At 44.7% G+C, this 14,763-nt stretch overlaps 1 protein-coding gene and 1 long non-coding RNA gene across 3 annotated transcripts in view; one reads left to right on the top strand and one right to left on the bottom strand.

The window, feature by feature from the left end:
- The window catches only part of EPAS1 (endothelial PAS domain protein 1), a 510,313-nt gene extending 504,925 nt beyond the window's left edge, over window positions 1–5,388 (bottom strand). The window contains exon 1 of the mRNA XM_073628490.1: window positions 5,016–5,388. Within this exon, the coding sequence (XP_073484591.1) occupies window positions 5,016–5,041 (26 nt within the window). The 5' untranslated portion in view covers window positions 5,042–5,388. The remainder of the gene's footprint in view (window positions 1–5,015) is intronic.
- On the top strand, window positions 2,058–13,800 carry LOC141140937 (uncharacterized). Of its 2 annotated transcripts, none has more exons than XR_012244025.1 (3): window positions 2,058–2,200; window positions 13,045–13,172; window positions 13,296–13,800. It is a non-coding gene; the product is annotated as an uncharacterized lncRNA (long non-coding RNA). The 2 variants fall into 2 exon arrangements; XR_012244026.1 differs by having other exon boundaries at window positions 2,059–2,200; window positions 13,623–13,800.
- The last annotated feature ends 963 nt before the right edge of the window (window positions 13,801–14,763 follow it).

Raw genomic sequence — 14,763 nt, 5'->3', positions numbered from 1 at the left:
ACACGGTCGGATTTTCCGATGGAAAATGTCCGATCGGAGCGTGTTGTCGGAAATTCCGACCGTGTGTGGGCCTCCATCGGACATTTTCCATCGGATTTTCCGACACACAAAGTTTGAGAGCAGAAGATAAAATTTTCCGACAACAAAATCCGTTGTCGGAAATTCCGATCGTGTGTACACAAATCCGACGCACAAAGTGCCACACATGCTCAGAATAAATAAAGAGATGAAAGCTATTGGCCACTGCCCCATTTATAGTCCCGACGTACGTGTTTTACGTCACCGCTTTTAGAACGATCGGATTTTCCGACAACTTTGTGTGACCGTGTGTATGCAAGACAAGTTTGTCAATCAGATCAATCAGAAAAGAGTGTTTATTGAAGTGTGTATGGGTACCATAAAGAAGATTGTATAGTAAAAGGGCAGCAAACTGCAACCTGCATAGGTGTGAACCAGGCCTTATTCCCATTAGAAGAGATTGATCGGAAAAGGAAATGGATTGTTTATTGAAGCATGTACAGCCAGCATGAAGAAGAATGTACAATCAGATTGTATAACCCCCTTAGCCCCGACTCTAGGCACATATGCAGCTTCTGCTTTAAGGGGTTATACTGGGGTGATGCATCAGCTGCAGGCATCATCCCGGTACCGGTTTTTAGAGCGGGCGGTTGGCTCTTTAGGGATAACAACCGATGAGACTAAAAGCCACTCGGCTGTTATCCTAAAAGGGAGTGGGAGGGGACGTCCCTGCCTCCCGCCACCTTCCGCTGCTCTTCCCGGGCCTCCCGTCCCACCGGGAGACACGATCCACGATCCGGCACTTCTGGAACGAAGCTGGGAACAGGTTTGTTCCAGTCTCCTACAGAGAAACACAGAAGCGACGTCCCTTCCGGTTTACTCAGCTGCCAATGGCGCCGATTTAAAAAAATAAAAAATTACAGTATTCAGAATCACTGTTTTTGCCAATCTGAATACTTTGAAGTGCAAAAGGAGGGATTTGTGCTCTTTTAGACCTCCGATCCCTCCATAAAGAGTACCTGTCACCACCTATTACTGTCACAAGGGATGTTTACATTCCTTGTGACAGCAATAAAAGTGATCAGGATTTTTTTTTTAAGAGACCATGTAAAATAAATAAATAATAAAAAATGTAAAGCGCCCCCGTCCTCGTGAGCTCACGCAGCAAAGAAACCGGATGCGTATGTCGCGCCCGCGAATGTAAAGGGCGTTCAAATCACACATGTGAGATATCGCCGCGATCGTTAGAGCGAGAGCAATAATTCTAGAAAAAAAAAAAACAAAAAAAAAAAAACACTCCTCTGTAATTCTAACCCGGTAACTGTTAAATTTTTTTAAAGCACTGCCTATGGAGATTTTTTAGGTACCGTAGTTTGTTGCCATTCCACGAGTGTGCGCAATTTCAAAGCATGACATGTTTGGTATCTATTTACTCGGCGTAACATCTTTCACATTATACAAAAAAAATTGGGCTAACGTTACTGTTTATTTATTTTTTTTTAATTCATGAAAGTGTATTTTTTCCCAAAAATGTGCGTTTGAAAGACGGCTGCGCAAATACCGTGTGACATAAAATATTGCAAGGATCGCCATTTTATTCTCTAGGGTCTCTGCTAAATTTTTTATACATATATACATACATACATACATACATACATACATACATATATATACACACATGTTTGGGGGTTCTAAATAATTTTCTAGCAAGAAATCCTGATTTTAACTTGTAAGCAACAAATGTCAGAAATAGGCTTAGGCATAAAAGGGATAGTGTATGGGCAGGTTTAACATTATTATTAATAATAATAAAAATAATAATAATAATAATGATATGTAACAATTGCGCACAGCCCAGTCTGCAATCTAAGCCTGGCCACAGACGAGTCGAAAACCAAACATTTGGTCAATCAAAAAAAAATTTAAAAAATGGTGCATACAATTGTGCCATCATTTGTTTCGTTTTTCTTAGCAAAATCCAGCGGGTTGAATCAGACATTTTCGATTGCGTAATGAAAATCACGTGTCACAGCTGGCACCCCAATGATGCTAAACAAACGACCAAGAATTTTCGTTCGGTTTTCGTCTCATCTATGACCAGCCTAATAACATGTAAGGGTTGTCTGCAGCCTGGATACTTTGCAACACTTACACAGTCTATCACTGCCAATGTCTGATCCAGGTAAGTCGAAGATTGTACAGACCACTTATGTTTGTGTCTGCAGACTTCCTTTGAGTGGCCTATCGCTTGACTGGGTCGTCAACTATTATTGATCTTATTATTGTTGATCAATTATTCCCAAGGAAAAAGAATATTGATTGTTTATTGAAGCATGCGCGGCCACCATAAAGAAGATTGTACAATCAGATTGTATACTGTATGGGCAGCTTCAATAATATGTAACAATTGTCTGCAACCATAATAATTATTATTATTATTAATAACAATTGCACACAGCACAGTCTGCAATCCTAATCATATGCAACAAATGTCTGGATACTTTGTAACACTTGCATAGGATATCATTACCAACTTCTGATCTTACATAGTTAGTCAGGTTGAAAAAAGACACAAGTCCATCTAATCCAGATTACATCTACGATTGTACAGATCGCTCATGTTTGCGTCTGCAGGCTTCCTTTGAGTGGCCTATCACTTGACTGGCTTGCCAACTATTATTGATCTCATTATCATTTACTCCCATCAGAAGAGATTGATAGGAAAAGAATAACGGATTGTTTATTGAAGTGTGTACGGCCACCATAAAGAAGATTGTACAATCACACCGTATATCGAATGGGCAGAAACCTCAATAATAAGAATATTAATAATAAATAACAACTGCACACAGCACAACCATCGATCCTAATAATATATAACAACTGTCTGGATACATTGTAACACTCGCACAGTCTATCACTGCCAACATCTGATCCAAATCAAGTCGAAGATTGTACATATCGCTGATGTTTGTCTCTGCACACATCCTTTGAGTGACCTATTGATTGACTGGGCTATCAACGATTATTGATATCATCATTGATCAATTATTTCCATCTGAATAGATTGATTGGAAAAGATTAACGGTCGTTTTTTAAAGCACGTGCGGCTACCATAAAGAAAATTGTACAATCAGGTTTTTTCCTATAGTGTATGGGCAGTAACCGTAATAATAATAATAATAATAATTAACAACTGCCTGGATACATTGTAACATTTGCACAGCCTATCATTGCCAATTTCTAAACCAATCCAAATTCAAAGACTGTACAGATCGCTCATGTTTGCTTCTGCAGACTTCCTTTACGTGGCCCATTGCTTGATTGGGTTGTCAACCATTACGGATATCATAATTGATATATTATTGTTGGTCATTAATTCCCATCAGAAGAGATCGATTGGAAAAGAATAATGATCATTTAGTGAAGCGTGTACAGCCAACCATAGATAAGATTGTACAATCAGATATTATTGGGGTTGCTGCCCATACATGACTGTACTATGTAACGATTTTCTTCCTCCTTAATAGTAACAATTGCACACAGCACAGTCTGCAATCCTCATCATATGTAACAATTGTCTGGACACTTTGTAACACTTGCATAGGATATCATTACCAACGTCTGATCTGATCCAAATAAAGTCGAAGATTGTACAGATCGCTTAGGTTTGTGTCTGCAGACCTCCTTTGAGTGGCCTATCGCTTGACTGAGTTATCAACTATTATAGATATAATAATTGGTATATTATTGATCAATTATTTCAGAAGCGATCGATCAGAAAAGAATAACAATCGTTTATTGAAGCGTGCACAGCCACTACGAAGAAGATCGTACATCCAGGTTGTATACTATAGTGTATGGGCAGCAACCTTATTAATAATAATAATAATAATAATAATAAGTAACAACTGCCTGGATACATTGTAACACTTGCACAGTCTATCATCGCCAACATCTGATCTGATCCAAATAAAGTCAAAAATTGTACAGATCACTCTGCAAACTTCCTTTGAGTGGCCTATCGCTTGACTGAGTTGTCAACTATTATTGAGATCATAAGTGATATATTATAGATATTTATTGTTGATCAATTATTCCCATCAGAGGAGGAGATCGGTCGGCAAGGAATAATGATCATTTATTGAAACGTGTACGGTCACCATAATTTTGACTGTACAATCAAAATAGTAATCAAATAGATAGTGTAGTGTATGGGCAGCAACCCCAATATGTAACAATTCTCTTCAATAATAATAATAATAATAATAATAAAGTAACAATTGCACACAGCACAGTCTGCAATCATCATGTGCAACAACCTCAATAATCCTAATCATTGTAACAATTGCACAGGATATCATTACCAACCTCTGATCCCATACAAATAAAGTTGAAGATTGTACAGATCGCTCAGGTTTGTGTCTGCAGACTTCATTGAAGTGGCTCATCGATTGACAGTTATCAACTATTATTGATATTATTGGTGATCTATTATTCCCATGATAAGAGATCGATCAGAAAATAATATTGATCGTTTATCAAAGTGTGTACGGCCACCATAACAAAGACTATACAATCAGATTGTATACTGTATGGGCAGCTTTATACTGCAATTTCAGTAATATGTAACAATTCTCTGCAACCTTAACAACAATAACAACAACAGGTAAGAACTGCACAGTCTTCATAACATGTAACAATTTCCTGGATACTTTGTAACACTTGCACAGGATATCACTGCCAACTTCTGATCCGATCCCGATTAAGTCGCAGATCGTACAGATCGCTCATATTGGGGGTCTGCAGACTTCCTTTGCCTGTAATTACCGGCCATAAGATAAAAATCGCATGCAGATCACCAATCCTGTCCATTCCAGGAAAGATCTGGTTTTTGCCGTTACATTTTCAAAAATTTAAAAAGTCACCCAAACAGACAGATATCGGTGCGACCTCACGCTCAGTCCATGCACAGTCCGATAATCGGCCGATCTTACCTTTTCTTCTCCTTCTCCGCAGTCATATCACCGATCAGGTCACAATGGCAGCTCTCTGGGCGATCTCGTCGTCCTGCAGCAGGTTGATCACACAGACAGCAAAAAAAAATGCAACAAAAATAAAATGACAAACTAGTCCTGAGCAGGTAGAAGTCCTGAGATCGGCCGGCTATACAGTCTCAGGTCACTGCTGAGGATTGTACAGCCGCCCAGGGAGGAGGAGGGGGGAGAGTAGCACACAGGATGGGGGCAGGGAGGAACAGACTTGTGCTGGGACCGATGTGCGGCGGATCCTGAGCCGCTCCGGACACTCCGCTCAACGCTATGCACCGCTCTGCCAGCTCCCCCCTGCTTCACTGAGGGGGCGGGGCATCCCGGGCTCTCCACTGCTCGCCCTGTCACTGCGCGAGGGGATTCGCCGAGCTGGCAGCCGATTGGCGCTCGGAGTGCACGCCCCCGCCTGCAGTCACCGCCCCTCCGGCACGCCCACGGGGTCAGGCAAGTTGACAGCGGACGCTGGTGGACTGTAAGACTTCGAGATCGTCATTGTTGTCCTTTCCTGCTGAGATGTACCGTCATGTCTGTCCTCATCTCCTGAGACGTACCGTCATGTCTGTCCTCATCTCCTGAGATGTACCGTCATGTCTGTCCTCATCTCCTGAGATGTACCGTCATGTCTGTCCTCATCTCCTGAGACGTACCGTCATGTCTGTCCTCATCTCCTGAGACGTACCGTCATGTCTGTCCTCATCTCCTGAGATGTACCGTCATGTCTGTCCTCAGTCCTCACCTCCTGACTGAGACGTACTGTCATGTCTGTCCTCACCTCCTGAGATGTACCGTCATGTCTGTCCTCATCTCCTGAGATGTACCGTCATGTCTGTCCTCATCTCCTGAGATGTACCGTCATGTCTGTCCTCATCTCCTGAGACGTACCGTCATGTCTGTCCTCATCTCCTGAGACGTACCGTCATGTCTGTCCTCATCTCCTGAGACGTACCGTCATGTCTGTCCTCATCTCCTGAGATGTACCGTCATGTCTGTCCTCAGTCCTCACCTCCTGACTGAGACGTACTGTCATGTCTGTCCTCACCTCCTGAGATGTACCGTCATGTCTGTCCTCATCTCCTGAGATGTACCGTCATGTCTGTCCTCATCTCCTGAGATGTATCGTCATGTCTGTCCTCATCTCCTGAGATGTACCGTCATGTCTGTCCTCATTATCTGAGACGTACCGTCATGTCTGTCCTCATCTCCTGAGATGTAATGTCATGTCCGTCCTCATCTCCTGAGATGTCATGTCATGTCCGTCCTCATCTCCTGAGATGTCATGTCATGTCCGTCCTCATCTCCTGAGACGTACTGTCATGTCTGTCCGCACCTCCTGACTGAGACGTACTGTCATGTCTGTCCTCACCTCCTGAGACGTACCGTCATGTCTGTCCTCACCTCCTGAGACGTACCGTCATGTCTGTCCTCACCTCCTGAGACGTACCGTCATGTCTGTCCTCACCTCCTGAGACGTACCGTCATGTCTGTCCTCACCTCCTGAGACGTACCGTCATGTCTGTCCTCACCTCCTGAGACGTACCGTCATGTCTGTCCTCATCTCCTGAGACGTACCGTCATGTCTGTCCTCACCTCCTGAGACGTACCGTCATGTCTGTCCTCATCTCCTGAGACGTACCGTCATGTCTGTCCTCACCTCCTGAGACGTACCGTCATGTCTGTCCTCATCTCCTGAGACGTACCGTCATGTCTGTCCTCATCTCCTGAGACGTACCGTCATGTCTGTCCTCATCTCCTGAGACGTACCGTCATGTCTGTCCTCACCTCCTGAGATGTACCGTCATGTCTGTCCTCATCTCCTGAGATGTACCGTCATGTCTGTCCTCATCTCCTGAGATGTACCGTCATGTCTGTCCTCACCTCCTGAGATGTACCGTCATGTCTGTCCTCACCTCCTGAGATGTACCGTCATGTCTGTCCTCATCTCCTGAGATGTACCGTCATGTCTGTCCTCACCTCCTGAGATGTACCGTCATGTCTGTCCTCATTATCTGAGACGTACCGTTATGTCTGTCCTCATCTCCTGAGACGTACCGTCATGTCTGTCCTCATCTCCTGAGATGTCATGTCATGTCTGTCCTCATCTCCTGAGACGTACTGTCATGTCTGTCCGCACCTCCTGACTGAGACGTACTGTCATGTCTGTCCTCACCTCCTGAGACGTACTGTCATGTCTGTCCTCACCTCCTGAGACGTACCGTCATGTCTGTCCTCACCTCCTGAGACGTACCGTCATGTCTGTCCTCACCTCCTGAGACGTACCGTCATGTCTGTCCTCACCTCCTGAGACGTACCGTCATGTCTGTCCTCACCTCCTGAGACGTACCGTCATGTCTGTCCTCATCTCCTGAGACGTACCGTCATGTCTGTCCTCATCTCCTGAGACGTACCGTCATGTCTGTCCTCACCTCCTGAGACGTACCGTCATGTCTGTCCTCATCTCCTGAGACGTACCGTCATGTCTGTCCTCATCTCCTGTGATGTACCGTCATGTCTGTCTTCACCTCCTGAGATGTACCGTCATGTCTGTCCTCACCTCTCCTGAGATGTACCGTCATGTCTGTCCTCATCTCCTGAGATGTACCGTCATGTCTGTCCTCATCTCCTGAGATGTACCGTCATGTCTGTCCTCATCTCCTGAGATGTACCGTCATGTCTGTCCTCATTATCTGAGACGTACCGTTATGTCTGTCCTCATCTCCTGAGACGTACCGTCATGTCTGTCCTCATCTCCTGAGATGTAATGTCATGTCCGTCCTCATCTCCTGAGATGTCATGTCATGTCTGTCCTCATCTCCTGAGACGTACTGTCATGTCTGTCCGCACCTCCTGACTGAGACGTACTGTCATGTCTGTCCTCACCTCCTGAGACGTACCGTCATGTCTGTCCTCACCTCCTGAGACGTACCGTCATGTCTGTCCTCACCTCCTGAGACGTACCGTCATGTCTGTTCTCACCTCCTGAGACGTACCGTCATGTCTGTCCTCACCTCCTGAGACGTACCGTCATGTCTGTCCTCACCTCCTGAGACGTACCGTCATGTCTGTCCTCATCTCCTGAGACGTACCGTCATGTCTGTCCTCACCTCCTGAGACGTACCGTCATGTCTGTCCTCATCTCCTGAGACGTACCGTCATGTCTGTCCTCACCTCCTGAGACATACCGTCATGTCTGTCCTCACCTGCTGAGATGTACCGTCATGTCTGTCCTCACCTCCTGAGACGTACCGTCATGTCTGTCCTCACCTGCTGAGATGTACCGTCATGTCTGTCCTCACCTGCTGAGTAAGGATGAGCTCCGGCATGTTCGCACACCCCACGTGCAGAGCCCGCCAGGAAGTCGGCACTGCACTGCGCTAATCACAGGCAGTGAGACATTTCCCGATCTCTGCAGCCGCGCAGCGGACAAAGTCTCACTGCCTGTGATTAGCGCAGCGCAGTGCCGACTTCCTGGTGGGCTCTGCACGTGGGGTGTGCGAACATGCCGGAGTTCATCCTTACTCCTGAGACGTACCATCATGTCTGTCCTCACCTCCTGAGATAAACCGTCATGTCTGTCCTCACCTCCTGAGATGTACCGTCATGTCTGTCCTCATCTCCTGAGATGTCCCGTTATGTCTGTCCTCACCTCCTGAGATGTACCATCATGTCTGTCCTCATCTCCTCCTGAGATGTCCTGTTATGTCTGTCCTCACCTCCTGAGATGAACCGTCATGTCTGTGCTCACCTCCTGAGATGTACCGTCAGGTTCTGAAGAAGAAGGTGCCTACCTTCGAAATGCATCAGCCGGCAGCGATCTGCACGTCCTCCTCGTAGGATCTGGAGACTGTCATCCAGGGGCGTAACTAGAAATAGCAGGGCCCCATAGCAAAATGTTGTTTGGGGCCCCCCTGCAAACAGCCCCCCCCCCAGCTGCCCTAGTGTCAATGCAGCGTGACCTGTGCCACATACAGCATGACCTGTGCATAATGCAGCATGACCTGTGCCCAATGCAGTGTGACCTGTGCCCAATACAGCGTGACCTGTGCCCAATGCAGCGTGACCTGTGCCCAATGCAGCGTGACCTGTGCCCAGTGCAGCGTAACCTGTGCCCAATGTAGCGTGACCTGTGCCCCATACAGCGTGATCTGTGCCCCATACTGCGTGACCTGCGCCCAATGCAGTGTGACCTGTGCCCCATACAGCGTGACCTGTGCCCCATACATCATGACTTGTGCCCAATACAGCGTGACCTGTGCCCAATACAGCGTTGCCTGTGCCCAATACAGCCTGGTCTGCCTGTGCCCCATACAGCCTCACCAATGCAGAGGAAGAGGCAAGCCACCCGGATCAGCAGAGAGCGGGATTTCCCGCTGTAATAGCTTTCATTTGAATTTCCCGTCTTCCCGGGGCTCATCGTCACATAGCCCCACCTCTTGGCCCGACGCCTTTGATGACATCACATGTCCCGCATTGGATCGGCGTTCTGTCTATCAAAGGTACCGGGCCAAGAGGTGGAGCTATGTGATGTGAGCCCCGGGAACACTGGAAGTTCTAATGAAAGCTCTTACATCGGGCAATTCAGCTCTCTGCTGATACGGACAGCTCGCCTCTTCCTCTCCTCTCTCTTCCCCTGGCTGGGAGACTGTGCCGGTGGTGCTCTTATCCTCACTGGGCCCCACTCGGCTACGGGCCCCATAGCGCCCGCATGGGTCGCTATGGTGGTAGTTCCACCCCTGCTGTCATCAGTGGATTGATCACCACTTATCAAAAAGATCGTTTTAAGCGTGATTTTCATCTACCTTTGTGACTAGTTTTTTATGTACATTTTGTTAAACTTTTTTAAGGATAATGCGCTAGGCTGGTGCGCCCTCTCTCTTTTGTTTCTTGATGTACCGTCATGCCTGTCCTCACCTCCTGAGATGTACTGTCGTGTCTGTCCTCATCCCCTGGGATGTACCTGAGTTGCACCTATCAGTGCTGCCTATCAGTGTCACCTATTAGTGCCATTCAGTGCCGCCTATAAGTGCCCATCAGTGCCACCTATCAGTGCCACCTATCAGTGCGGCCTCATCAGTGCCTCCTGATCGGTGCTCATCAGTGCCACCTTTTCAGTGCCCATCAGTGCAGCCTACATCAGCACACATTAATGAGGCAGAAAAATTACCTGTTTGTAACATTTTATAGCAAACTACGAAAGCTCTTTTCCAAAAAATGAAAACCCCAGTAGTGATTAAATACCATTAAAAAAAAGCTCTTTTTAAATGAAAAAAAATGATAAATATGTTATATGGGTACAGTGTAGCATGGTCACGCAATTGTCATTCAAAGAGTGACAATGCTAAAAGCTGAAAATTGGCCTGGGCAGGAAGGGGGTTTAGGTGCCCAGTAAGCAAGTGGTTAATGCATTATATGCATTAAGATAGAAAGCCTTCTGTGCGCAGCAGCCACCCTAATACCTGAGCCCTATCTCTATCCAGCTATGTCCACGAGAGCCAGTGGCTCCTGCTGCTGTCAATCAAACTCAGTTAGCCAATCAGGAGAGAGAGGGGGTAGAGCTGAAACATGGCTCTGAGTCTGAATGGACACACGGATCTGCAGCTAAACTCGGGTGCCCCCATATCAAGCTGCTTACTGTGGGGGTACCCAACAGGAGGGAGGCGTCAGGAAGTCCAGCTAGGGACCCGAAAAGAGGAAGATCTGGGCTGCTCTGTGCAAAACCACTGCAATAGAGCAGGTAAGTATAACATGAGTAGCGATCCCCCCGTAGGAGCTGATTTTATTTGTTCAGTCTGTTACTTTGCCTCTTAATCCTAATAACAGCCTCAGCCCCCTCTGGCAAACCTGGCAATAGTTAAACAATGACCAATGAGAAATACACACGTTATGATAAAACACAGAAATTGTCTTTACTGCAATATTTCTGTGGAAGAATAACAGACAGTAACAGTGTATATTCAAGTAATCAATTAGCGAGCAATAACTGAGATTTAAGAGCAATATACAGTCAGGTCCATAAATATTGGGACACCGACACAATTCTAATCTTTTTGGCTCTATACACCACCACAATGGATTTGAAATGAAACAAACAAAATGCTTTAACTGCAGACTTCAGCTTTAATTTGAGGGTATTTACATACAAATAAAGTGAACGGTGTAGGAATTACAACAGTTTGTATATGTGCCTCCCACTTTTTAAGGGACCAAAAGTAATGGGACAATTGGCTGCTCAGCTGTTCCATGGCCAGGTGTGTGTTATTCCCTCATTATCCCATTTACAAGGAGCAGATAAACGGTCCAGAGTTAATTTCAAGTGTGCTATTTGTATTTGGAATCTGTTGCTGTCAACTCTCAATATGAGATTCAAAGAGCTGTCACTATCAGTGAAGCAAGCCATCAAAACAAACCCATCAGAGAGATAGCAAAAACATTAGGTGTGGCCAAATCAACTGTTTGGAACATCCTTAAAAAGAAAGAGCGCACCGGTGAGCTCAGCAACACCAAAAGACCCGGAAGACCACGGAAAACAACTGTGGAGGATGACCGAAGAATTCTTTCCCTGGTGAAGAAAACACCCTTCACAACAGTTGCTCAGATCAAGAACACTCTCCTGGAGGTAGGTGTATGTGTGTCAAAGTCAACCATCAAGAGAAGACTTCACCAGAGTGAATACAGAGGGTTCACCGCAAGATGTAAACCATTGGTGAGCCTCAAAAACAGGAAGGCCAGATTAGAGTTTGCCAAACAACATCTAAAAAAGCCTTCACAGTTCTGGAACAACATCCTATGGACAGATGAGACCAAGATCAACTTGTACCAGAGTGATGGGAAGAGAAGAGTATGGAGAAGGAAAGGAACTGCTCATGATCCAAAGCATATCACCTCATCAGTGAAGCATGGTGGTGGTAGTGTCATGGTGTGGACATGTATGGCTGCCAATGGAACTGGTTCTCTTGTATTTATTGATGATGTGACTGCTGACAAAAGCAACAGGATGAATTCTGAAGTGTTTCGGGTAATATTATCTACTCATATTCAGCAAAATGCTTCAGAACTCATTGGACGGCGCTTCACAGTGCAGATGGACAATGACCTGAAGCATACTGCGAAAGCAACCAAAGAGTTTTTTAAGGGAAAGAAGTGGAATGTTATGCAATGGCTAAGTCAATCACCTGACCTGAATCCGATTGAGCATGCATTTCACTTGCTGAAGACAAAACTGAAGGGAAAATGCCCAAAGAACAAGCAGGAACTGAAGACAGTTGCAGTAGAGGCCTGGCAGAGCATCACCAGGGATGAAACCCAGCGTCTGGTGATGTCTATGCTTTCCAGACATCAGGCTATAATTGACTGCAAAGGATTTGCAACCAAGTATTAAAAAATAAAAGTTTGATGGATGGTTGTTAATCTGTCCCATTACTTTTGGTCCCTTAAAAAGTGGGCGGCACATATACAAACTATTGTAATTCCTACACCGTTCACCTGATTTGGATGTAAATACCCTCAAATTAAAGCTGAAAGTCTGCAGTTAATGTTCGGTTCATTTCAAATCCATTGTGGTGGTGTATAGAGCCAAAAAGATTAGAATTGTGTAGATGTCCCAATATTTATGGACCTGACTGTATCCATCACAAGGGTTATTCTCCGTTTGAATACCCTGGATCTCTATATCTTCCAACTTTCAAAGGGGTATGTAAGACAAATACCTCTTCTAAACGTTTCTGGTCAGCAAAGTCACCTGAGCATCTGAATCATGTGTAAATTCCTTCCACCAAGACAGGCACTACAGACAAAGGACCTACTAACTTAACAGGAGGTTTGTTGGAAGCATCTGGATTAGCAGGCTTGCCTGACTGGACTTGTACTTTTCTTCTCTCAGGCTGCTTGAAATGCCGCTTCCAGTGACATTTTGGATGCCGATAGTCATTTCTCACCGAGACAGCATAAATTACAGGTGTTCTCCATTGTTCCCTTGCAGATTCAGAGAAAGTTCTTCTTGAAGGCCCAGGTCTTCTCTCCATCCTTGGGTCACCTCTCTGAGCCGCGAGAGCCACCGAGGGACCCCAGAAGACGAGGTTTGAGGCCAAAACAAGCTGCACAGTGGAGGTATGTATGATATGTTTATTTATTTTTTTTTAAATACAAACCCTTACAATCACTTTAAGCCAATAAGAAACACACAAGGAAAATATCAGACAAATAATCATACATTTTTTTCTTGCATGATAGTTTCATGGAGACATCGAAAATGAAGAGGTTACTAAAGTTATGAAAATTTGGAAGTGATGTAATGTGTTGTATTGTAATGTATTCTTTCATTTCCAAGCATTCGTCGTCTTCCAATTTTTAATGGATGAATACTGTACTGAATAAATGAAAATCGCATGTTCTGGTATCGTACGAGAAAATGTTTAGTGTTCGTCCCTTCGGATGATTTTGCATGAACAGTCATGATTGGCTCTCAAATGCTCTGTACTAACGATCAGATTATTTTACGATTGCTCAGGAAGTGGTATTTTTCATATGATTTTCTGATCATGTGTACTTTCATTTTAGGCTTTAGTCTGGCCACCGTTACTCCCGAAGAAGTTTACATCTTCTGAATGAAACACATAGAGTTCATTACTTAGCTGGTCTTCCACCACTGTAATACAAATGAACCTTGTAATGGTATTGTAAAATTATAATTGAAAGCTAACGCCATATTTCAAAGTGATGTTGAAGAAGACACAAGCGCGCGAGCGGGGGCGGGGGGGGGGGGTTTAGCCAAAGTTTTTTTGATTTATTAATGGAATACTTTTGTATGTCATTTATAAATAAATATTTTTAATTTCATAAATAAGTATTGAGAGATCTTTTGAAAGATCCTTGAAAGTCCTACATATTATATCCAAAATTATGATTATGTAATGGACCTCTACAAGTAGGAGTGCCATGTGTTTTACCCCCCTCAAGCACTCTCCCTTATGGTGCAAAGGCAACAGAGGGGGGGTACCTATGCTGTGGTATTCATGCTTTTTGTGCAGAAAAAAATTATCCCTGTCATGTTCCGTAGGCAGTATTGCCCGCCAAACGCAACCCATTTTACTGCTAGTGCAGGGTTTTTAAGGCCTCCTTCACATGGCTGTTTGGCTGCATTCACCAGATTCCAGCGGCAAGAATTAGTGGATTCTTGTGGCTGGAATGACAGGTGCATGCAAATAGCGGTGGCTGCTCAGCCTGTGTATAATATTGACAGACTGACAGCAGCCGTCACTGTTCATGTGTACACTCACAACAAGCGGTGACAAGCAGTTAGGGACAGGTGTCCAAGCCTGGATGTACAGTGCCTTGGAAAAGTATTCACACCCCTTGACATTTTCCACATTTTGTCATGTTACAACCAAAAACATAAATGTATTTTATTGGGATTTTATGTGATAGACTAACACAAAGTGGCACATAATTGTGAAGTGGAAGGAAAATGATAAATGTTTTTCCAAATCATTTACAAATAAATATGTGAAAAGTGTGGCGTGCATTTGTATTCAGCCCCCTTTACTCTGATACCCCTAACTAAAATCTAGTGGAACCAATTGCCTTCAGAAGTCACCTAATTAGTAAATAATTAATAATTAGTCCACCTGTGTGTAATTTAAATCTCAGCTATTCTGTGAAGCCCTCAGAGGTTTGTTAGAGAACCTTAGTGAACAAACAG

The sequence above is a fragment of the Aquarana catesbeiana genome, linkage group LG04 (genome assembly GCF_042186555.1).
Source record: "Aquarana catesbeiana isolate 2022-GZ linkage group LG04, ASM4218655v1, whole genome shotgun sequence".
Classification (NCBI taxonomy): domain Eukaryota; kingdom Metazoa; phylum Chordata; class Amphibia; order Anura; family Ranidae; genus Aquarana; species Aquarana catesbeiana.
The sequence above is the reverse complement of the archived record's forward strand: the minus strand, read 5'-3'. Positions and strand labels throughout refer to the sequence as shown.